Source organism: Lichenostomus cassidix, chromosome 4, assembly GCF_008360975.1.
Source record: "Lichenostomus cassidix isolate B80296 chromosome 4, HeHo_3.0, whole genome shotgun sequence".
NCBI classification, from domain to species: Eukaryota; Metazoa; Chordata; class Aves; order Passeriformes; family Meliphagidae; genus Lichenostomus; species Lichenostomus cassidix.
The window spans coordinates 28817342-28841571 of record NC_139484.1 but is presented as its reverse complement, the minus strand read 5'-3'; the positions used below and the strand labels follow the sequence as shown (position 1 = coordinate 28841571).

General features: G+C 44.6%; 1 protein-coding gene across 4 annotated transcripts in view; it reads right to left on the bottom strand.

Moving 5' to 3' along the window:
* TMEM131L (transmembrane 131 like) overlaps positions 1–20979 on the bottom strand; it is a 79247-nt gene extending 58268 nt beyond the window's left edge. For all 4 annotated transcript variants that reach the window (XM_085058540.1, XM_085058542.1, XM_085058541.1 and 1 more), the window contains exons 1-3: positions 20826–20979; positions 20452–20522; positions 13296–13339 (exon numbers count right to left, since the gene is read on the bottom strand). In XM_085058540.1, coding sequence (XP_084914666.1) covers positions 13296–13339; positions 20452–20522; positions 20826–20949 — 239 coding nt within the window. In that variant the 5' untranslated portion in view covers positions 20950–20979. The remainder of the gene's footprint in view (positions 1–13295; positions 13340–20451; positions 20523–20825) is intronic.
* Positions 20980–24230: the final 3251 nt, after the last annotated feature.

The following is a 24230-nucleotide window of genomic DNA, read 5'->3' as shown; positions in this document are numbered from 1 at the left end:
CAAGGTGCAAGCAGTTATGAATCAGTCACTCCCTGCTTTCTCTCATTTCACTTCCCTTTTGCTATTGTGTATCTTTCCCTTCATTGTTAGATTGATATCTGCTGTTGTCCCTTATCAGTTTTGCCAATCACTTGAAATGAGCAAGCTCTCATTTGTTCCCCACCTACCAGTATCTTTGTTCCCTTTGTGTTTTTACTGGGGCACTTTCCTCTGTCTTTTGTTTTTTTTCTGTTCACAATCTTTAGTAATATTTTCACTTGTTACCATACTTTGCCCATGTCCTTGCCTCTCCAGCAATTATACCCTGTCCTTCCCCTGCTGCCAAATTCTAGCCCAGAAATGTTCAGCATTGCATCCAGGCAGTTTCCAGCGCCATGTGCAACTTGCTGGCTGCTCAGCCTCTCTCCCCCAAGCCTGGCAACCATGCATGGATGGCATCGTGTTTCAGTTGAGTTTTGCCAACACACTGCTCTGAGCTTAGGTAAGAGGCATCAGTCTAAAGCGGGGAGCCCTGTGCATTCAAAGCCGACGTGTTCTGTAAGCAGCACTCCTAGAAAAAGGTCTGGAGGTTGCAGGATGCCCTTTTACTTCTGCAGCAGAAAGTCCAATGGGACCCAAGGTGCAGCCACAGTCTCTGCCCCAAAGCAACAGAAACTGAGGCTGGGTGCCTCAAGTCTCTGAACTTACTTGAAAACCTGAGCAGAGAAAGCAAGTCGGGAATACCAGAGGTTTGACCAGGCTGCCACAACTTCACCTGCCACTTCACTCCCTGCAGCAAGGGGAAGCTGCACACAATATGGAAAGCAGTGGAGGCAGGAGAGATTGGGGGTACATGAGCACTCCCTTACCCTGGGCTCTGAAATTAGAAACCTGTCATTCCCCCTCAAGGACTGTGAAAAACAAGGTGCTCAGAAGGGCAATTCAAAACCAACTAAATTAAACTCCCTGACCATCCTCTGGTAAAACCTCTTTCTCACTGCACAAGGAGCTGAAGGTGACCAGTCTTCCTTCCAGCAACTAAAGGTCTGTCCTGAAATTGCTCCTCCACCACTGCCCAGGTACTTGGGGAAGGAGCTTCCCCATAGAAGAGACCAGATACTGGTGGTGGGGATGGATCCTGCTTGTCACCATGAGCCAGTTCCAGGTCACGGTGCAGGTGAATCTTGCCTGGCTGCTGGAGTTGCAGCTCTTCTGTTGCTCTGAAACCAAATTTTACTCATGACTGGTGCAATATGACCACTGGCATACTCTCTACATTCACCCTACCTTCAAGCAACAGATGAGCAACAACAAATGCCATGATGGCACTGTGGGTATGTGGGATACTTACAGTACTGCAAAACAGTCTCATGCCTCAGTAACATTACTGGTTTTCCCACTTAGTTTCTAGCTTGCTGACCCCCTACATGCACAGCCCCTCAGGCTCTGCCTGGGACCAGGGTCTGATGAGCCCAGAGGGCATAAAAAGAGGAACAAACTGCACTCAGAGTAACCTTAGTGTAGTTAGCTGTGAGACCAACACTACTGGGCACCCAGCCAGACAGTGGGCACTTAATGAGGGGAAAGAAAACCACCCCTACTCCTGCCACATCCCACAGCAAAACCCCACTGCCCCTCCACCCAGAGATTTAACATCAAGACACCAGCGTAACCACTGCACTGGGAAGCACTCATTTACAGTGACAGCATCACTACTCCAAAACACTCAGGATTTGTGGCTACTGGGTGGTACAGGAACCAACCTGCTACAGCATTACTTCAGCCAGGATCTGGTGCTCGATGCCCAGACAGCAAAACAATGAGTGTCCAGCTCTGTGCATGACCACAGTCACTTGCCAATAGCTTTGGTTGTTAGACAAACCTTTTATGTTTCAAATTTGAACTGTTCTAATAGTCCTTCTTAGAGTGTCCCTACTTTTCAAAGTAGAGAACAAACAACTTCACACAGTTATTTCTACATTAACTACTGCAAAGGCAACCAAACCTTTCAGGATGACACCTAGTACCTACAACTCTGGAATTTCATGCCATGTACATCTTCATACTCTAAGCAGTGCCTCAGTAGCAGCAGTCAAGTAATTTAAAATTACAGTTTTTATTTTCTATCAAATGTAATCAACTTTTTTATTAATTAATCACTGCATTTTATCCTCCAAGAAAATAAAACAACTGTATTGTCAGATAATTCAGTAGAACTCTACTAGTTTTGCTTTATATCCTACAAAACTCTCTCAGGATTCAGCTGTGTTGTGCAATGACAATAGCTAACACTACAGAGTAAGTGAAGATGATGGGTTTTAAACGAGGGAAATATCCCCATAGACCACACCTGTTTATTGAACAGCCAGCCTGGAACAGAGGAATAATTGACAGCTTTTACATATTCCTACCCAGAAAAGCCTTGAGAACACAGTGCACTTTGGCACACTGACACAAGCAGCGAGGAAGTCCGAGAGCCTAAAAAATCCGGTGCACGTGCGATTTCAATTGCTTGTGTAAACTACACCTCTCGTCCAAGTGCACTACAGCCATGGAGTTAAAAGGCAGCACAACATGCAGGAACCTCAAGACCCTGGAAGCCATTCAAAGGATCTTCCTCACAAATAATAAAAAAACAAGCTCACATCTGTTTTTTCTCTCTACGGTGCTAAACACATCATAGTGAGACTGCTGGCTCAGTGTCAAAGAAGTCTCAAGTCCCACTTTGTTCCGAGTGTATTCCCAATGGCAGCACAACACACTGCTCCAGCAAATGCCAGGACATGGCATTAAAGTGCATACACATGTATGTGCCCAATTTTGGTCTTACACATACATGGCTGCTGAACTGTTTCTGCCCTCACTGGTAAGAAACAAATATTTGCAGCTGAAGGGCTGCAAAGAGTTGCCTGATGTCACCAACCCCACCTTGAAGGCCATGGGGGAACTCTTTGGAAACACTCACCAGAAGAACGGTACCAACAAGAAGCAGGATGCCAGATGATCTTTTCAACCTGATTTTAATAACCAGAAATCACAGAAATAATTGAAGCAGCTTCACAAGAAAGGTCAGACCTAGTGCACCAACAAACTTTGAAAAGTGTGAAGTATTAACATCTGGATTCACCACCTGACAGCCACTGTCAGCTATGAAAGAAGTGTGCAGGAGTCAACAGAAGCACTTGCAGTGACTCAAAGCCAGTCCCTAGGGCTCCTAGAAATCTGAATCTATAACAATTCCCTTTTGGATCCTCTCCTGGGACCCAAAAAAGCTTTTCAGTCAAGCCCTCCAGTAATTCAGGAGGGAAAACAGACTGTAAGAACATGGCAGAATTCAAGGGTCATGAAGTACAAAAAAAGAACAATAAAAAGAAGAGATTTTAAGTTACTATTAGATCAGATATCAGCACTCAAGCAACTAAAAAAAGCTGGGAAATTCTCCTGAGGAGATAACTCTGAATGTGCTATCAACAAGGCAAACAGTCATCATTTATATCTATCTACTTCGTAAAGCTCAGACAGCCTATTTAATTCGAAGTTAACTTTTTGTTTTGAGAAGTGCATATGTATGTAACAAAAGAATTATGCTTCTCTCTCAAAGAAAATAAACAGGACCCAGAGACAAACATTAAACTAACGAATATCAATTAAACTGGAAAGCAATATATAATGATTTATACATGCAAAAGAGTTAGTAAAAATCTATGCCAAAACAATTTTGGCTTAAGGTCACTTTTTTCATATATATTTATATATATATACACACACATATATGAAATTCAGGCTTCTGAAAGTCTTCCCAAGCATTTTGATATGTGTCAAATTATCATGCTATTGATATACAAGTGTCTCCAAAGGCCAGACCAGTTTCAAACCTTAGCACTAAAAAGGAAGTGAGCTCTTTCATAATGTAAGTGCAGCTATGTTACTGCTTTTGGCACATTGGCCAAAAGACCAGTTTTAGGCTTAAAAAATATTGAGTTGTTTTCTGCATTTCTCATATTTCCTTACAGAACATGCTGCAAACAAACATTTTAAACACAACTTTTTCTTTCTCATAAAATTCAACCCCGAAACACAACAAAACCATTAACCAGAGTCAACACAGCTTGTACCTTTGACAGCACTGAACATGATACATCATCTTAACTTTCTCATTTTTATTTCCAAGTCTTTACTGCTTCTCTGTGTGTCTTCACAAAGTTTTAAAGCAGAAGTTGGCTTTTATCAGGCAGTAACTAAAAGCATTATTTTGCACTTCAAATTTCTTGATTTTGCCATCTGCAGAGTTCTGGTATGCAGGTGGGTCAGATGGTAAACAACTACAGCTGCCTGGGTACTGCAACACTATCTTGAAGCAGACAAGACTATCAGAAGATGAGAACTTTAGTAAAAATAAGATCAGAGGCCTACTTCCCACCTTCCTCTCATAAAATATTTTTCTTTTTTTTCCCCTCACAATTCTGAGTAAAAAAAAAGCTTTTTCACTGTCTTTGATTGAGAAATGCCCATGTTTATAAAAAGTCCAACTGTGGTACAGAAAGTAAGGTCTGTTTTGTACACAGGCCTTACAATATACACAAAATAGCCGGAGTTATCCTTGTCTAATCATATTTTCATTGCAATTTCTAAAAGTTACTAAGACACACGCACACACAAAAACCCTGCAGCTTTATTTGTATACCACTTTGGGACCAGGAGGTGGAGAAGATGACAAGGTGACAACACTGCCAGCTTTGCCCTCTATCTTCCTTATCTCAGTTGTCAGCCTGGCCATAACATAGAATGGTGGACCCCTGAGACAACAAGCAGACAACTAAATTATTCATACTGATCATATGTTTCTCCCAGGTGATTAGCTTATTTGATGAAAGCAAACTCTTCTACAAATATAAAGCAAATATTTACAGTGAGTACTCAAAACTCTGCAAAAGAGTTCATACACACTGTCGTCACATGCAGGTATAATATTTGATATATACTGTTCCCCTCCCTGAAGTGGACAGGGCCCTTCTGTCCTGATGAAAAAGGGAGTTGGCCATTTTGCAATAACCACCAAAAAGTCTCCTTCCAAAGCAGATACTGAACAAATTGGATAAAGAATGATGTTTAAGACAATGTTTTAAACATTGTCTTGAAACAACTAAGTTGTTTTTTAAAACTCAGGTTTGAATTTATAAGCAATACTGAATTGCAAGTGGTGTTGATGTTGTTTTCCTGTTCATGTTTTTACTTATGTTACTATGGCAAGCACCAAAACTACTGAAAAGGTTCCTTCACCTACTTGCCTTCAAGTCATGCAGTCAGAGTCACTGCTGGGACATGAGCATAGCTTTCCCATGTTTCCTCATCACATAAAAATCTGTGAGTCATTAAAAGCTAGGTTTGTGACACCTTTGAGTATCTAGGAAGACAAGAGCCAGGTAACAGCATTGCCTATAACTCTTTTACTACACTGCATTAGATAGATTTCAGGTTACTTTATGCTCTGCTTATAATAATCAAACCAGAGTGCTGGGGTTGATCATTCAGAAGCTCTCTATGCAAATTCCTAAAAGTGAGCAAACTGTTGCTTAGGTGTTATCTATTTTGTCACAATTTGCCAGTCCACAGTGGAAAAACTGTGAAGCTAAATTATTACAGGGTGTCAATTTTCAGACTGCTGACACTGGTCTATGATTCCAGATGTCTATTGTTTAAATGCATAATGGCAAAATTAAAATTACTGCAAATTAAGTCCTCTTTATGGGCAACTAAGAAACAGCTATTATTTCTTACCGGAGGTGAAAATAATTTATTAATAACAAATGCACAGACAAAAGCTAAATCCTTTGTGGCCCACTGCCCACAAATCAAGAGGATTAGCCTCAGATTAACAGACATCTGAAATCCATTACTAGTGTATTAAAATGTAAAAGTAGAAGCCTAAGAAGAAAGTTCCTATTCTGAACTACTTATATTACAGAAGCAGCAAGTACAGGCTAGGGGGACACGAAGTCTACAAATAGACAAGGACAAACATGCCATAGCAGCTGTTTACTTTTGCTTTTCTTTGGATTTTTTGCCTCTTCTCTAAACATACAAAATGTGTCCCAACATCCCCTTTTTCAAAACAAGGTAAATTAAGTTTAACAAGAAAAATGCCATGTTCCAGAGCAGACTTGCACAGCACTCACAACATGCACCTGGCCTGGTATTAAAAGCTGACCTTCCCCATGTGTTTGCTGAATGATTACACCAACAGGCTGTGCCACAAGATCTGTCTCTGCTCTTGCACAGCTCTGCAGCCAGTACTGAATCAAACACAATGGGAAATAAGACACTATATGCCCTTGTCCCACCTGCTCAGATCAAGCTTGTCCTAACTCTAAAGTGTATGCATTCTGGGCGGGCTCTGTCCCAAAATATAGCCTAGGGTGAGTTTACCAAGAGTCAAAAAAAAAAAAAACCAACAAAAAAAAAACCACCAAAAAAAAAAAGCACAACAAACGATGTACAGCTGTGTGCACTGGCTTTCAGCTTTCAACACAGTGCTACCACTGTGCCATTCTCCACACCATGCACCCAAAACCCACAAGCTGTCTCCCAGGCTATCCATTATCTGAGGGCAAATGCTTTACCTCACTCCTACCCAACAGGCACTGACTTGAAGGCATTACTCCTAAACACAACAAGACCTCTGTCTCAACCCCACACTTTTGAGGACTAACCTGCTCCCCTGTCTCACCAACAGTGAGCAGAATAGCAGATGGCTGGGCTCCTCCCCTGCTTCTCCTGCACTGGTAGATAAGGGAGCAGAGTCAGCCCTGGCACAGTTACCACCACACAACCATGCAAAAGGCAGGGGCAGGAAGAGGTGGGTCTGAAGGATGGAAGAAAGAGCAAAAAGATGCCACGAGATCCAGACCAGTGCCACACCAACGTGGGTGGGGCTGCCTGGGAGCAACGTGAGACATGCAGAACAGAGATGACATCCCACAGGTGACATAGGGCACCCATCCCACACACTGGGATGAAGACACTGAGGGAGAACTTCCGTGCACATTTTCAGCTGATGCTGCCAGAGCGCAACAGAGAAACCAATCAGAGAATCATCACAAGTAAATATTAGCCTGGCAATAAAACAAGTAAGTGCTTCTACTCCAGAGAACTCGTAGGACTGCACAAGGCAGGGGACAGCACCAGGCAACAGAGTGCAGGACAGTGTCTTCGTCTTGCAGTACAGAAACTACAACCATTTCAGGCATGGCCCAGACAGCAACTAAAAAGTAAAGTAGAGATGCCATAAAACAGTACACAAGAGATCTGCAGACGCTACAGAAAACAGAAAGTGAAGAAATTATTAACAGAAGAAAACAAAGGAAGAACTGCAAAGGGCACCAAAAGGTAATGCACAGTTTGTCCATTTAAAACAAGTCATTACATGTGAGAAAGTTTCCTCCAGTAGCACATATCCACAAACACAATTTCTTCACGCACACTAATCCCTGTGCAAACAATGACCTCACAGCCTCAGCCTGCTATTTTTACCAATATAGAAACTGGTGTTTCCATAGAAGCCTGTGTGTCTTTTCAAGGCACCACGAGCCATATGAATACAAAAGCACCGATTTGCAACTACCACTCCAAAATTGCCTTCATTTCTCAAAGTCAAGTAGTCATCCATCAATGAGAAAGTCCAATTTAGGTAGCATATGAGCTGAGATACAGATCAACGAGTCTCTGGTCCAATCATGAGCATCTTCCAGCCAAAGAGGTCTCACAAAAATGAGAGAAATATACACATTCCAGCAGAGTTTCTTCAATGCAAACAGAGAAGATTTTGATGATGAGTGGGACTGCAACAGCAAATCCAAGAGTAATTAAATACGGCCACACATCACCTTTAAAATATTTCCATCAAGGTCAAGTAGGACCTAAGCTGAGGACAGAAGTTTGACAGCTCTTAGCAAATCAGTACAATACTGTCTCATTTGCCATTATCTCAAGAACACAGAAAGCCACAGGGTCACCTCCTCAGTTTGGTGTGAAACACTGTACAGCTGGCTGGGCAACTGCTCTCATTTATGAAATGTCTGAAAATAATTTAGAAATAAAGAAACAAACGACAGCTGAAACATTTGTTAGCACACAGCATCGCCATGAAACGTCCCAGGGGGAAAAAACCACATTTTTTACCCCCTGTATTAGCAGGCAGCAACGTAATTTTGTAAAAGGACCGGTATTTTGGAAGAAGCAATGCACACAAGGGAACAGCTGTCCCTAACAGCATCTAATACAAAGTTCAGCAAGGCAAAGTTCATCAGTGAATCAACTGCCACATACAGCAGAGATAAACAATTAAAGCAGCAGGAGCTCAGCCTGCCACCCTAGCTGTGCCTGGCAGAAGCATAAGGAAAGAGAGGACGAGTAACACTGATTGTTTTGGAAGGATCTATCTGTTTCTTCATCTACAAGAGAACCTCCAACTTTGTTGACCTCTTGCAGTTTTCTTCAGTAAGCTTCTTTTAGTCCGCTTTCACAATATCCTGTGCTCCCTACAGGCGTTTCCTTAGGGATTTTCACCCAAGTGTTACAGGTGGGTGTGTGCATCTCAATTGTCCTCCTTTACTTGTAAGGACTATGTGAAGTAAATTTAATTTCTTTAGGCATCCAGTAAAACTTGAAATTAATAGTCCCTTGGTGATCTAGACAAAGTGGAAGTGCAGCACAACAGTCATGACTTATCAATTAGAATCAAAAGTTAGGCAATATTGAAGAAGCTTTTAGTGCCAACCACTAAAAACATACATTCTATGCACACTGTAGAAATTGCTACCTTATGCAAGTACATTAATGCAATTAAAAAGCTTTCTCCCAAAAATTTCAGCTTTTTTTTCTTTTTAATACAAACATAGATTTCTGCTTCTTTTGTAAAACAAAAGTTTAAAAAAACACTAAAACTTAATAAAAGCAGCTTTCACTATTACAAGAATAAGCATATATTCTAGGAAAAGTCTTCATGTAGCTAGACTTACTTCTGGGGGTAACTGCAATGACAATCTAAATGATCAGTGGTACTCCATACAAGCTTAGGTTGAAAATATTGTTCTAAGACTGTTCCTTTCAGACAACTTAAAAATAAACACAACATAAACCGATTTTAATATTCCAATATTTCTGCTGGCACAAAATCAATTTTTATTCTTTTCAGCAAGAAAAAGCAGAAGGAAAAATCTGGTTGATCCTAACCTACTTTTCAATATTTCTTTTCCTGCCTTAGCCACCACCCAAGCTAGTTATCTGGTACACAGCCATACCACCAGTCTCATGCCACTACTTTCCAAGAATTGGACTGTCAAAAATTATGGCACTAAAACCACAGGCTTTTTGGAAGAATGAGTCACCTCTGAGGTGTCTTAATATTCCATCCACAATGCCAGACCTCATTTGTGCCTCTTGACTGGGGACAAAGTTGTGGACAGGGAGAAATTGAAACATACAGCCTCACAATGCAAAGCGGGCTCGTTCTCGCACTCTGGATTCTTGCTGAAGCAAACACTGTAACTACATCTCTTAAGTATTCCCTAAACCCTCTAGTAATTCTGCAGTCTGTGCACCTTAACTGCTTTGCTCTCTCTCAGGCAACTAGAAAGCTACTCCCTTGCTACCTTTACCTTCAATTTCTCTTCCACATCTGGAGCACTATTTCACAGACACAGCAAAACCAACAGGATTAGGAGTAATTCCACCAAGCAATCAGGAGAGGTCAAAGTGTGGGCATCAGCTGTCACTCCCAGGCTGCACTGACACCCAAGCAGGAACCCACTGGCAGCCAACACCATCTACTGCCCCAAGCAGCTCCAGTCCACAGGGTCAAACGCACTCCAGTGATCAAAGGCAAACGTTCAACAGAAATGCCTGACTGAGCCAACTGCATCACACTCACAATTTTCCTAGCAGTTGATGCCTACCTACTCAAAGCAAAATATGCCCTGCCATAAGCAAAGGGCGGAAAATATGCTCTTCCAGGTTAATTTCATTCCATACCCCTAGTATTTTATGGATTTCCCTTCTCACGATCACTGCACATTGCATATTAAGAAGATATGGCTCACATCTTGAGCACAGCAGTTTATTCTGGTGCAAATGTTCCTTAATGTGTCAGCTGGGAAACTGCATCCTCAAAGGCCTTTCTCCAAAAGGCCTCTTTCCTCAAAACCCAAGTACTAACTATGTCATACACATGAAATTACTTTTTTTTTGTAGTCCAGTGACTACTTCCTTGAAACAGAATGCTAAAAATTTTATAGCATCATTTGTACAGATCACCAGACAGTACTATCTGTTTTGTGCCAGGCTTCTGCACTTCACAGAATATGCTGAGTTGGAAGGGACCCACAAGCACCATCAAGTCCAACTCCTGGCCCTGCACAGCACCATCCCCAAGGGTCAACCATGTGCCCCAGAGTGTTGTACAAACACTTCTTGAATGCTGGCAGGCTTGGTGCTGTGACCACTTCTGGCCATTCCCTTGGGTCCTGACTCATTATGCTGCTTTAGCAAGCACCTAAACCTTCAAAATTTGCTACTGCCAGTCATGGCAACCAAAGTCACCAAGATGAAGGGGCACAGGGACAAAAAACCCCAAAAAAACCTCCTCCAAATACAGCAAAATCCTTTCTTGTCAACACCTGTCACTGACTGTTCTGAAAGGGATTTTTTACTGCTGACTTTCAAGCATAAGAAAAGGTTTTTAAGGAAACTTGAAGTTTTTTAATAGGCTAGTATAAATACACCATGGACCCACAAATCAACCATTTCTCATTAAACTCCGAAACAGGTCTCCACAAAAATTGCTATTTTGATAATGTCTTTTACCTCCATGCAAATTTCTCTACTTTTTAAAGCTAAACCTAAGGCACAAATGATAAGACATCCATCTCCCTTGTGCACTTGCCACAACAACAACAGCAAACCAAGAAGACCACCCCAATAGGAAGATCTTATGATGCACATGCACAGGAAGTCAGTTAAAAGACTGTTAATACTTTACTGGTTTTGTTGTGTTTGGGGTTTTTTCAAGTAGGTTAGCAAGCTCCCAGGGGAGCCCACTAACCTAGAATTAAAAACTGAATAAAACAATGTTTTGGAAAGAGACTTTCTCCTTTATGCCCCAAGGTGATGAACTCTCCATACTTCCTTCATCTCTGGGGAAATTTCTGATTTCTCTATCTCCTTTAACTTCTGCTTATACCCCTACATTAAGGTGCTTTGCTTCTAGGGACTTCACATCAAATTACAGTAGCTTTAGCTGATTTCCCCAGGGCATGCAGTCAGACAATGAGATGAAGATGCTGCAACCTTCAGGTTTTGCTGCTACAGGAAAAGGAAATCCCCATGATTTCACCATATAGTAATATAAGCCAAGGGAATGAAAGGTAATCTGGAAATAAACTAATAAATTCTAGTCTCTCAAATGTACCTTTTCTGGATGCTCCTCATGAAGTCTACACTATAATATTCCTTCAGTATACAGAGCACACACAAGTCAATGTATGTGTTTACATACAGCAGCAAACCAAAGTAGTTTAGAAGAAGCACACAAGACAGGATCTGTTTGGGCAAGTTTCCTGAAGCATTTCAGTATGACAACAGAAGGATGTTTCCATCCATGCAAGTGAACCTTACAAACTTTACTCCCAAAAGCCAAGTTCATTTTTGAAAATGAGTAATTACTAGAAAAATCTTTAAGCACCTGAATGACCAAAAAAAACAAACCCCAGTCAAATCACTTTTTCCTCTCCAAGTCTCAAGAACTAGTAATTTTTTGATAATATTTTTATTATTGCTATAGTAGCCAATTACCCCATCACCTCCAGAGAAAAATAGGCAAGTAGAGATTTTTTTTCTCCACCTAAATTACATCTTTCTGCCTACTAAGGAAAATTTCAGAAACAACCTTAAGCACAGCATTAGAGACTGCTGCCTTCTGACTACCTCTCAATAAAGAAAGCACACAGGTACTAAAGTTACGCAGTAAAAATTCTGCATCCAAACCATAATAGCTCCCAGCTGAAAAAAATCAGAAACGTCTGTATTTGTGCAGGGAAATGCAGCTTTCAATAGTTTACCCCTCTTTCCACATGAGGAGGCAGAAAAAAAAAAATCCCCTCTGCAGGTAAGAATTGGGGCACTTAGGCAAGCCCGAGTAATCAGCACCAGCTGTCAGCAGGCACAGTAATTCTCACATCCTGTTTCCATACCATCTTTGTAATTCCCACGGAGATGAGGCACAGGAGCCTTAATGTGAGGCTGGGTTCAGATGAGAAGGCTCCCAATGGGGCAGAAAGGGGAAAAGCCACGCGAAGAAGCATTGCAGCACAGGACAGACCCATCATAAGTGTCCTGTTCCTGCCCCCCAGGCTTACTCCTTCTGCCAGCTCCCAGGAAAGCTTGTGTTTTATCAGATCTATTTGCTCTCAAACCTAAGCCAAGGGCAAAGACTGGAGATAAATGAGAAAAGCATTTCTGGCTAACTGCAGCCATCAGAAAACAGTGCTGTTACACATGTTTATTTTAAGTCTTGTGATCTTTCTGGCTGGCATGGCACTGAAAGCTGTAACCACATTAACACATACCAAAGGAAGGAAGCGTTTCACTGGTAGATGTCCAAGCATTTTAACCTGGACGCTCAGAGGAAACAAAATGTGTATTTAAAAATAATCTGTGATGCTATTCACTCAACCCTTCAAAATACAGAAAGCCTGATATTAACAGAAACAGCAGAGTTCAGGCTACAGTTCTGAAGAGGTTTATTATTTATCTGATTTCAAGACAAGGGCAGAATATTTATTGTTCCACAGACACACATTAATAAACCTTTGATTTTAAATCTCCTTTACCTCGTTCCTTCCCTTTGTACAAATTAACACTCCAAGACTACCTACATTTACAAATTTTGTAATGGAAAACTGTCCCCTGCCTTAAATAAATTAATTTAAAAATATACAACAAAACAGAATTAATAAACAGATGTTTTCTGTGTGTGTGAAAGCAATGAGAAGCAAATTTATCTTAGAGGCAGAATGAGGAGGAAGAGATTCAAGAAGGTATTTTGTACTTACATACACTGACCACAGGTTTTTTGGTTGTGCTACCAAATCAATATTAACATTAAGTTGAGAAAATTGTAAGCCACAAGTAATAAAGAACTATTTAACACACAGGAGAAAAAAGTAATTTTTAGTAGTCAGCCCAATTACACTTTGGTATTTCCTAAAGCAAAAAACCTAAATGAGCTTCAATACTCTTGTTTCCATTTGCGTTTAGCTTACCTTTGCTCTTGCGGATGTTCTTCCACATCCTCCTCCGAATCAGCCTGACAAACAGAGAAAATACTGTGTAAGAATCTCAGAACTGCAACATGCCACACTGGACATATGTACCATTTTTAACTCCTTCACAGATGGATTCTCATATGACTTGTTCACAAAACATTCAAAAATCTAAAATTACTACAACTCCTTTATGAGTCAAATAAGGCGGTCAATGGACACCACATTTTAGGTTTCAGCTCATCTTGTAAAGATAAATGGTGACTATTCTGCTGCTTTTTCCCAAATGCTGACTGAACAGACTCATTTTCCAGTTATGCAAATGCATCTATACAAAATCCACTCACACAGAAAATTTCAATCTAAAGCCATCAACTGCCATAAAACTACAGGAAGACTATTTTGTCCACTTTCAAATTATTTGCCCCCATCAGTAAATTTCACCAGCCAGTACCTGAGGAAGTAGGATACAGAATGCCTTGAAATGCAGATCACCTGTCAACACCAAAAGCAAAGTACTACATTCCAACTGGCATGGTGAGGTCCCCAGCCCAGATCTTATCACTGATCAGCAGCTGGTACAGAAAGCAGAGAGACCAGAAGCTTTGAACTCATCATTTTAGCTCAGTTGCTGGACTCAGGTAATTTTCAAGATGTGCAGCTGAACTGTGTCAGCTTGCAGTTCACCACAAACCACTTTGAGCTGTCTACAGAAATGAACTCAAGTGTTGGTTCAATGAGCTCCCTGCAGGAAATCCATTTAAAACAAGGAGGTAGCTACTCTGAACTGGCCAAGATCTCCAGGAAAGCTTTAGGTACAACTCAAAATGAAGTGTGTTACAACCACTTAACCCCTGCTGATGAAACCACGGGCAACTTTAGGGAGATTAACATTTTTCAGGAAGAGGTCACAGTCATCCTGCCAGGAACAGCTGGTGAGTTTTCCCAGCTTCTGCAGGTGACAGTTCTACAAGAAATTATCTACAGACCTTAGCAATGAAAAGGTAGGGGGAAAAATCTTTTAAAATTAAAAGACTGTACTTTCCACCACCCCTCCCACATGTTTCCCACATAAGCATATCATGGAACAGGCCCCAAGCCACCAGCTTTGACTTTAGCTGCTATTTTCACTACATACTGGAAAAAAAAATTCACCTGTAAACACTAAACATCTTTCAACAGGCTTCAAATGATTAAGCAGATCAGGCAGCCCTACCTGCCTACTGAATGGGACAGACAGTAGGATTTCTGAAGATCTGAGCTTCATGAAGTGAAAAAAAATAACAACCATACTATGGCAGCAAATATGTTTAATGTTAATACTTATAATTAACATCATTGTGCCTAGAATAATGACCTTATAGCTAATATTAATACAGATCTTGCCAAAAGCTACCAGATGCATCTGAACTTCCATTTTTTGTCACAAGCAGCTCATACAAGAGAAGCAGCACAGCCTCCACTATAACATAACCAAATCTGAAACGAGACTGACAGGAAAGTACAAGTTAATTTGAGGACTTGACAATCTTTCTGTACTCCTGTCCAGAGGTTGGACACACCGCGCTAATTGTCCAGGATCTGCAGCACATCACAAAGCTCTTCAGCACAGATCTAACTAGAGGTCCCAGCACTTGGCCCCCATGAAGACCAGCCATCTCCTCTAGAGATCTTGCTAAGCCTTGCTGTTGGACTCCACTAGGATGGCACAATACAAACCCATTATGTTTTCCAGCTTCTCCAAGCTCCTTTTGTACTTCTAGGACCTCAGTAAAATACCAAGCAGAACTAGAGGACTCTTTATCCACCTCCTCCAGAAACAGCTCCTCTGCCACAGCCAGCTAGCAAGTCATTCTCATTTTAAATGGCTTACTTCCTCCTTTAAAAGGCTTAGCATCTGCCAGGCATCACAAACCTGGATCTGTGTCATTACACTGTGCTCACCCTTAACAGTAGCCACCTTGCCACTTCTCCTCCTGGCTTTTCCCCAAGCAACAATGAAGCAAACCTTCCCAATCTACAGTGTAGCCACAGCACAACATCTCAACTGTGCAAGGGAAAAAAAAATTTAAAATCACCCTCAACTCTGATCACGCACACATCCCCATGTCCAGCTTCCTCCTATCTTCCCTCCTCTATATGCTACAGGCTACACGTACATGTATGCTCACACTGAGGATTTACAGAAAGAAAAAGAAAGCAAAAATTAGCATTCTCAAATGACAGGACTACAGGGGGAAGGAAGGGAACACCTCCTGAAAGTTAAATTGCAGGTCCCAGCAGTCTATCTATGAAAAGAAAAAAATCCCCTTCCTGCAAACTGTATCCTGAATATGGGGCAGGTGCTTATCTTGTGCTGGAAAGTGCCCCTCTTGTGTCACACAAGTCTCAAGAGCCTGGGCTGACAGCTACTGCATAATCTGCATGGCCAACCAGCCCCAAGTCCTATCAGCACCATCCAGAAGCTCAGCTGGGAGTCTGGAGGAGCCTTTCAACAGTCCAAAGAAGAACACAATTCCCACCCCAAGTCTGTCTCAGACTTTCACACAAATTTTGTGTCTTCAGACAAACCCTGCTTTGATGTAGGTGACTCTGTACATTTAATTTGTGCACAGCTGATGGGATCGTTAATGACACACTGCAGTGCCACATATCTCTGATGAATATATGTAAGATCAAGGTCTTCATCAGCTTTCGAAACCAGTAGAACAATTAACCTTATTAGCCCCTGAGCTGCACTGAGAACAGAAACTGAAGACAAGTTGCTACTACTTGGGAGAAGAAAAAAAGTAATAATCTTTCAGACCCAAGCAGAACCTTGTAAGTGAAAACCCTGGCGGCGGCTCTGTATTTGTCCAGTGTCTATAACGACCATGATACAGTAAATACTGCAGTATCTTTCTCTAAAGCACCTGAAACACTGTCACAGTAAACTGAAACAAGAAGTCACTGTAATCTCCTTAGTATCTGCAAGCAAACTGAAACATTCACGAGGTGCTCCTCTAATAAAACATCTCACTCATCTACATGTGACACACAAGAACAGTGGAAAAGCTATCCTATCAGTCAAACAAGGCTCTGACACCAAAATCAAGTTTGGTATACACTACCTTTGATAACTTACTGTCATTTCCAATTGTGATAACAAAAACTACAACTTAACCTTCATTATGTCATGTTGAGGGAGTTCCTCCCTCCAGACTGAAGGAGCTGAAGGGAAAGCACTCTCAGGTACCAAACCCGCCTGCCCCTGCTTTCAGATGCTCCCAGCAACCACCTACACGGTTTCTGACAGACAGAAACACGCAACTATGACTTTCCAATACCTCTTTCAAGTGGTGTAGGCCATGAACAACAATTGACATTTGTGCTTCTTTCATATGCTCGTGGAAACAGCTGGCTTGATATCCTTACTGTGCTTTTCCTTGTCCTCTTTCCTCTCCTTTTCAGCAAACATAAAACGTAACTAACTGACTTTCAGCTTTGCATTGAAATGCTACAACTGGATGTTTATATTTGGAGCTTTTTCAGCCTTTAAAGATGAATGGCTTGGGTGTCAAGTCTTATATAAAGGAGCTTTTCTCCCAAGCATTTTACTTAAGTAAGTATTAACAAGTTACAAACACACATGCAAAACCACAAAATAAGGGGCTGAATAAAAACCACAACTGCTCTAATCAAGTCTCTCACACTTGAGATTTTTCATGTCAAAATCACACTGGTTTTCAAAGAAAAATCCAGCTGACCATCCCAGGGACACTTGCTATAAAAGGGAGGTTAAGGGTAAGGAGAAGGAGAGCAAGGTCAGTGCATGCTCTGTGGTTACCCCACACTTCACACCACCTTCACCGAGAAAGAAGAAACAGGCACAAGGGAATATGGCCACCACATCCGACTGGGAAAACCAGCTGGCCTCAGAGCTAAAAAGGGAATCCAGGAAGAAACATTAAAATGCTGAAGGAAGCAGCAGACCAGTGGAAGACTGTCAGCAGGCTAGATACAGCCAGCTCCCCCTCAGCCCTGGCAGACGAGCCCACGCACACCTCACCAACTGCAATGCTCCAGGCACCCTTCAGGCTCAGCTGTGGAGCAAGAGCAGTAGGTAAGCCATCCCCAAACAGCTCTGCAGGCTTCAGAGGAAGCCGAAATCAAAAGCTTACAAGCAGGAGGGGGGGTGAAAAAAGGAAAAGCACAAATACGTATAAGAGGGAAGCTGGGAGGGGGCATGCAAGAAGCACAAACAATGAAAGGGAAGCAAGAGGAAACAGAAGGTAGAACAACCAAGCGGGGTGGAAGTGTGGGGGCCCTGGGCGGCTGTGCTCCAGCATGCAAATTCATGCAGTTCACATAGACAAAGCGATGCTGTGAAAGGCCTAGAAAGCAACTACAAATATTAAAACGCCTTGTTTCCCCTCCCTCACCCCTTAACACGATGTCTTTATTCGCTACATGCTCCTGGAACAAAAGCATGCGCAGGCAACCAGATGGTTGAATGGGTAACCAATACATCCAACTTTCATCCTCAAATTCTGTAGGCAGCAAGGAATGCTTAAAATTGCTCTGTCACAGGCAGGCAGCTGATGATGCATGGCAAATAAGATAATAGTGTAAAGCCATGACAGAAAGAGAAAAACATCCATCAGACAGCATTGGTAACCCGCCAGAAACAGGCTAAAGGGCTGGCAGACAGGGCAACCTAATCCATTTTCCTGCTGAGAGCAATGGGAGGGAGGTGCTTTGGCAAATGAATATGCACTGCTCCTTCCCTGGATTTTTCACTTCTGCAGGTGAAATCCTCACTCATCAGTGCCCCACTACCTCCAAAAAGGAGCAGGAAAAACAAAATCAAGGGGCCAGGACAATGCTATTCCCAAAGTCTTCACCAAAAGCCATCTTCAAACACGTGAATGAAGCAATCCTTGGATATTCCCTACCAAACATTTATTACCCACCCAAAAGCAAGGAAGTTCTTCCTCTTACTAGACCCTCACCATCATATCATCACTGCTGCGATACATGAACACAGGGCAACAACCCTCATCAAGGGTTTAACCAAGAAAGTCTATTCTTGCAAGAAAGAGAACATAGAAAACTTCGTTGTAGCAGCAGTAGGTCAGACCATTTTTTAAAGTGAAACATGATCAATAAGCAGTAAACCCCTTGCAAGTTTAAGCAACTCTTTAACAAAGGGCAGTCAAACGTTAACAGATGTAGCAATTTTCCAAATCTCAGGAATTGATGCTGGCTTTTCCACTGATGCCCCTCACCAACCCAGAACAGTCAACCAGGAGGGCAACGATGCTGAAGTGCCTACAGGACCTCACAGACACTGCAGGGGATTGCAGCTGGGTGGGCAACTCTCGACTCCTCAGACACCCAGGGAAGAGCCATGACCAGCCATTGCAGACCAGTGCCACCACTCCCTGAAAGACATGTTATGTCCCTCACCACATCCACAGGGACTAAGGAAAGCCTCTTTTCCTCCTCACCCTAACAAGTGGAAAAGGTGGTTTCAAATGTAGCCACAGGGCCCAAGCCCAGCAGGGGCTGAGTAAAGCCCAAGCCCATATGGAAACAAAAGATCAAGCAACAGGGTCTGGCCTGTAACCAAATTTTGGTTTTAAAACCTGTTTGAGGAACCCAGGCCCTTTTGCTTCAGCCTGAGTAGTCACTGATGCATCAGATGCTGCTGAGGGCCTCAAGCTCAGAGGGGAAAGCCACGCAAACCAGTTAATGCACCACTAGTACTCACAGACTGGCTCATCTGACTTTTAACCTCTTAAACACCTTCTATTTCAGCAAGCCTATTACAATTTACTTCTCACTCTGTCACAACTGAAGCCAGAAGACTTGTTTCTTTCCTGCATATCTAACATAGCCTCTACAGAAATGATGGAGGAGCAGCAGCCTCAGCTTCGTCTTCATTGCTGCAAGGACTCAGAGAGACCATATGCTCAGCTATGCAAAGCTCATGGGGCATTCATGCCTGGTTTTCCTTTAGCCAAGCTAAAGCTTATTTTTATGAGGATGCTCAAGAACAAAGTGTTTTCCAAGAGGACCTAATCTCCTCAGGAAGTAAACATCACGTCATCATCACTCAATTGCAGCTTCGCTATGAGAAGCAACTATAAACGACTACATTACGCAGTTGTACATCTAATGCATCTTAATGTCTTCAACGTAAAGAACGCAGATGCAAAAGGCTGAGTTCCTTAAGCATCTCTGGGTATAGCGACTCTACACCTTCCCTTAGCTGCTACCACGTCTGCACCAGGCAAATTCTCAACAGCGCAATAAATGTGTCCTATAAAATTATTTGGACATACAATAGATAATACTTTCATAACACCACAGTATGAAATGCTGGGTCCTGGTAAGCAGCATCAATTGTTAGCTAGCTGAGGAAAGAAACAGCACTTACGCTATTTTTCCTTACATTAATGGGTGTCAGTGGCAAAGCACTAAACAGAGAATGATATATGGGCTTAAGACAAATTACCCAGTTTTGCCCCTCATATAAGATGATGTCTCTAAGGACTGCTTCTTCCCGTTTATGAGCCTGGTGCCTTGAAGTCTAGAAGGCCCAGCTCAACATATGGCAGAGTCCGTCAGTGCGAGTTAAATGACTGCCTCAAATGCCATAAACTCCAGACCCTGCTCCCAGCGCCCCTCCTCGCTCACCAGCCCCGCTGGGCATTGTACCACACTGCTTCCTCTAGCCAACACAGAATTCATCAAATCTTGTTAGTGCCCAACGAAAGCGGCTAAACAAGACCAAAAAAATGCGCTACAAGGAGAGGAGCGGCACCATAAATGATGTGTCATTTGAGGGGGGGAAAAATGGCTTCACCTGAGCAGGCCCGAGATACAAATATATGCATATTCACCATAGGCACATCTAGTGCGTTCCGAGCACAAATGCACTCGTTAAAAATTAAAAAAAAAAAAAAAATTAGCGGGGGAGAAAAAGCCTAACAGAAGATAATCGCAGCCGAAGAAGCACGCCGCCGGCGCAGGGTGGGGGTGCCGCGGGGCCGGGGCTGCGCCTGACAGCAGCGGGCGAGGCAGGCCGCCCCCGCCCCGCCGGCCCCGCGCCGCCCCCGGGCCCAGCACCCCCGCCAGGCCCTCACCGCCCCCACCCCCCGCGCCTCCTCACCTGGGCGGGCAGCAGCAGCTCCCCCTCCTCGGCTTGCCACAGCTCCACCACGCCGGGGATGGGCTCGATGGCTGCGGGGCAGAGAGAGAGAAAGCGCGGGTGGGCAGGGGGCGGGCGACCGGAGCCCGCAGGCGGCGGCCCGGGGCTCCCCGGGGCCGGCAGGGACGCGTGGCCCGGAGGGTACCGCGGGGCCGGGAGGAAGGGAATCGGAGCGGGGACGAGAGGTGAGCCGCGTCCCGGCTCCCTTTGTGTCCCCGGGCTGCCACCGCGGCAGCCGCCCGAGGGACGGCGGCGGGGGCGGCGGCTCCGCTCTCAAGCCCGGAGCGGGCAGCGCAGGCACCCCCCGTCCCGCCTCGCCCCGCCGGCGCCCTCACCTTGTCCCTGCGCCTCCCCGGGGCGAAAGCAGGGCAGCAGGACGTGGAAGACGCCGAGCAGGAGGTTCATGGCCGCGGCCGCGCGGCAGTAGCCGCCGTGCTGCGGGAAGCGCAGCCCCGCCATGCCGAGCCGCGCCGCGCCGAGCTGCGGCTGGGCGGGGCGGGCGGCGGCGGGGGAGGCTCCGCGGGCACCGGGCACCGCCCCCGCCCCACCGCGGCTGCGCCCGCCCCGCCCTCGGCGCCGCGCACATGGCCGGGCAGCAGCGCTGCCGTGAGCCGAGCCCGGAGCTGCCCCAGCTAGCCCCCCGCAAAGCGACAGGGGGGCGCTGGGAGTAGCCAAATCGGTTTTGTTAACTCGGCTGTGCGGCTGGACCGCGAGGTCCTTATTCCCCGCCCGCCCTTGCGGGGTGTCACCGCGCCGGGGCTCGGGGCTCCCCGGTGATTTTGAAAAAGAAAGAAAAAAAAAAAGCATGAGAAGTCCGAAGAGAGGAAACCAGGATGCGGCGCGAAGGGGGAGGGGAGAGCGCAGCGAGGAAGGCGGGGGCGGCTGGTAGGGGGAAGACAACCAAAATTTTCAGATCACACAGAATCGTTAGGGCCGGAAGGGACGTCTGGACATCATCCAGTCCAACCCCCCTGCCAAGGCAGGGTCATCTGGAGCAGGTGACACAGGAACTTCTCCAGATGGGTTTTGAGGGCCTCTGGAAAGGAGGACTCGCTGATCTCCTTGGGCAGGCTGCTCCAGTGCTCTGCTACCAATAAGGTTAATTTGCCTCAATATTCCTTGACTGCTTGGCAACGTTATATGGTGAGGGTCGCTGCTGCTGTTCAGATCCGTTTCAGTTTTAAGCGACTGTTCTGGTGCCTGTTGGGTCTCTCAGAGTGTTTGTAAAACAGAAGTGTAGAACAGAGCCCAGAGATAGCTGCGTGGGTCACATGGTTCTAACCTGCATAACCTTTCTAATTGCATTTTAAAGTGCTTTTTTAAAAGTTCCTTTTGCTAAAACAAAAAATGTAAAACAACAACCCCCCTCCCAAATACTTAAATTACAGGAAAAAGTTGTTAAACTAGTTCTGCAAACCTTAAGGAGAAAAATAAAGCAAATACTCTGCTAACAAGGTTTGCACAGCCCCCAAATTGCATCTGGTTCTCTGCTTACCAATCACACATAGTAACTCACACAAACACTGGCAATGAGGGACTTGGTCAGCAAAGGCTCATAAATAAAGCCAAACAAATGACAAAATACATTTCTAGCCCTGAACTGAGACAACACATGAGGACATTTGGGACCTTGGTCCCCCACCTGCAATGGGTCACCTCCACAATGGCCTTTCTGCTTAGTGCGTGGAAAAGCTTTACCCACCCAGAGGCCATTCAGCAGTGACTGGAGGTGCAGATGGGTCTCCACAAAAGCAGTGCTAACCCCGTCCTAGAGGAAGACTTTGGCATTCGATGTTGCACAACAGCCAAAGTATAGCCAGCAATGCAGCCTTGTCTCCTGCCCACATCCTCCTCTTGCTTTCTTCTCTTCCCTCTTTTTCTTGCTCCCTAATGGTTAGATGGGTCTTTTGTTTTCCACACTGTCCCCCTGTGTCTAATTTCATTGCATGGGTTTTCCCACACACAGGCAGAGGCACCCCTCCACCTGTGCCCCAGAGCACCCGGGGCTTGCAGAGAAACACAGCCTTTCAAGATAGCAATGGCTGGATGTTTCCCTCTCAGCAAACATGTGTCTATACTTGGACAGGTGCTTGAATACCTGATTTAGAGAAGAAGAGAGTTATAATGGCATAAACTTTATATGACAATCCCACCTGGGGGCTGCATGGCACCATGAACATGTTGTGCATTCAGCAAGGAACGGTTCTCGTTACTTCTGCAACTGGTTCCAGTTGGAGTACCAGAGCTGTAGATTAACATTGTTTAGCTTACTAGCTTTTTCTTGCCAAGTTTTTAAAATGTCATGCCAGTATGAGCTGATGATTTTTTGTCTGTCTAAAAGTCAACTGCATTTTCCGTGCCTGCAGGAAGGGCTCTGGCTGGACATAGGTAGGGGTTGAGAGGGAAATTCCTAGACAGTCCTGGTTTAGCTAAGCAAGCTTAAAAATGTTAGGTGAGAGAGTTGGTCTGAGCTGCAGTGTAAGCTGGAACCAGACTCACCCAGGAAATGCTTCCCCCTTCCTCATTGTAAAGCAAGGGGCATGTTTGGAGCTTTGGAAAGGGCTGGGGAGCAGGGGAAGAGAGGCTTTCTACAGTTGTGGTAGAGCCACGCCAACCAAACAGCACAGCTGAACACTTTGCTTTCCGGAGGCTTTTTCAGATGCAATGGGCAGTCCTGGGAGGAAATCAGGGCCACGATGCACATGTTGCGATCGGATGGGGAGGTACATATTGTGTAACAGACATCAGATGGGAACAGGCAACCTAATTACATTGCTGCTCTTGTGCCTCTGTGCATCCCTCTACCATCAAAATCTGCCTGGGACTGTTCCTCATGTGTGAGATGAGATGAGATGTACTTGATGCTATATACATGGAGATGCTCCTCAGGCAGCCCTAGGAATGTCACCAACCACTGAGAGGACAGGGGAGAGGAGGGCAGGGCAAGGTGGGTGGGCAGAGCAGGAGGGAAGCAGAGGGGGAAGCTTTTCCTCCCAGGTAAGGCTCCAAGTGACTTCCGTAATCATGACAATGGATATTTGGGCTCCTCCAGGCTGAAACACTTACATCTCTTGGCCTCGGTTGCTCAGCAGGACAGGCAAGACCCCTGTGTCTCACAGCACCTGTTGCTCCTTCTTCTCTCAGCCAGCTTGGGGGGTGCCAACCCCAACTCCCCCAGGGAGGGTCTGCCTCGCTCCGCACTGTGGCAGGGGCTGTGCTGTTCCTTCTTGCCCACAGCACTGCCTATAGTGAACAGGTGACACTCAGCCCTGCTGCCTGCTCCTTAGGCAGCTTGGGCATCCCTAATACAACATCCCTCACTGGCTGGTTGTGTGCTCATCAGCACCGTCACCAGCAGCTTTCCAACTGCATCTGACCTACATTTGCTGCCTTCTCCGTGCTGCAGCTCCATTTAATTTAGAGCAACCTTGCTCCTCTAGTGAGAAGGAGCTCAGTGTGAAAGGGGAAACAAAGGCTGCCAGCAAGTCCCTGCCAGCCCTCTTTGATGCGCTACTGTGGTACTTTTCTGTTCCTCAGAAATTACTGACTGATCTTGAGACAACAGATAAACCCCACTCACCCTAAACAAACAACTGCTAAAATACCTGGATGAGGAACTTGTTGGATGATACACTGGGAGGGCATGGTCCTGCTCATGAACCTGGTGTGGACTATGCAGTACACTCTGCTACGTGCAAATGTGACAGTGCTCTTCCAAAGCTGACAGACCTATTGATGAT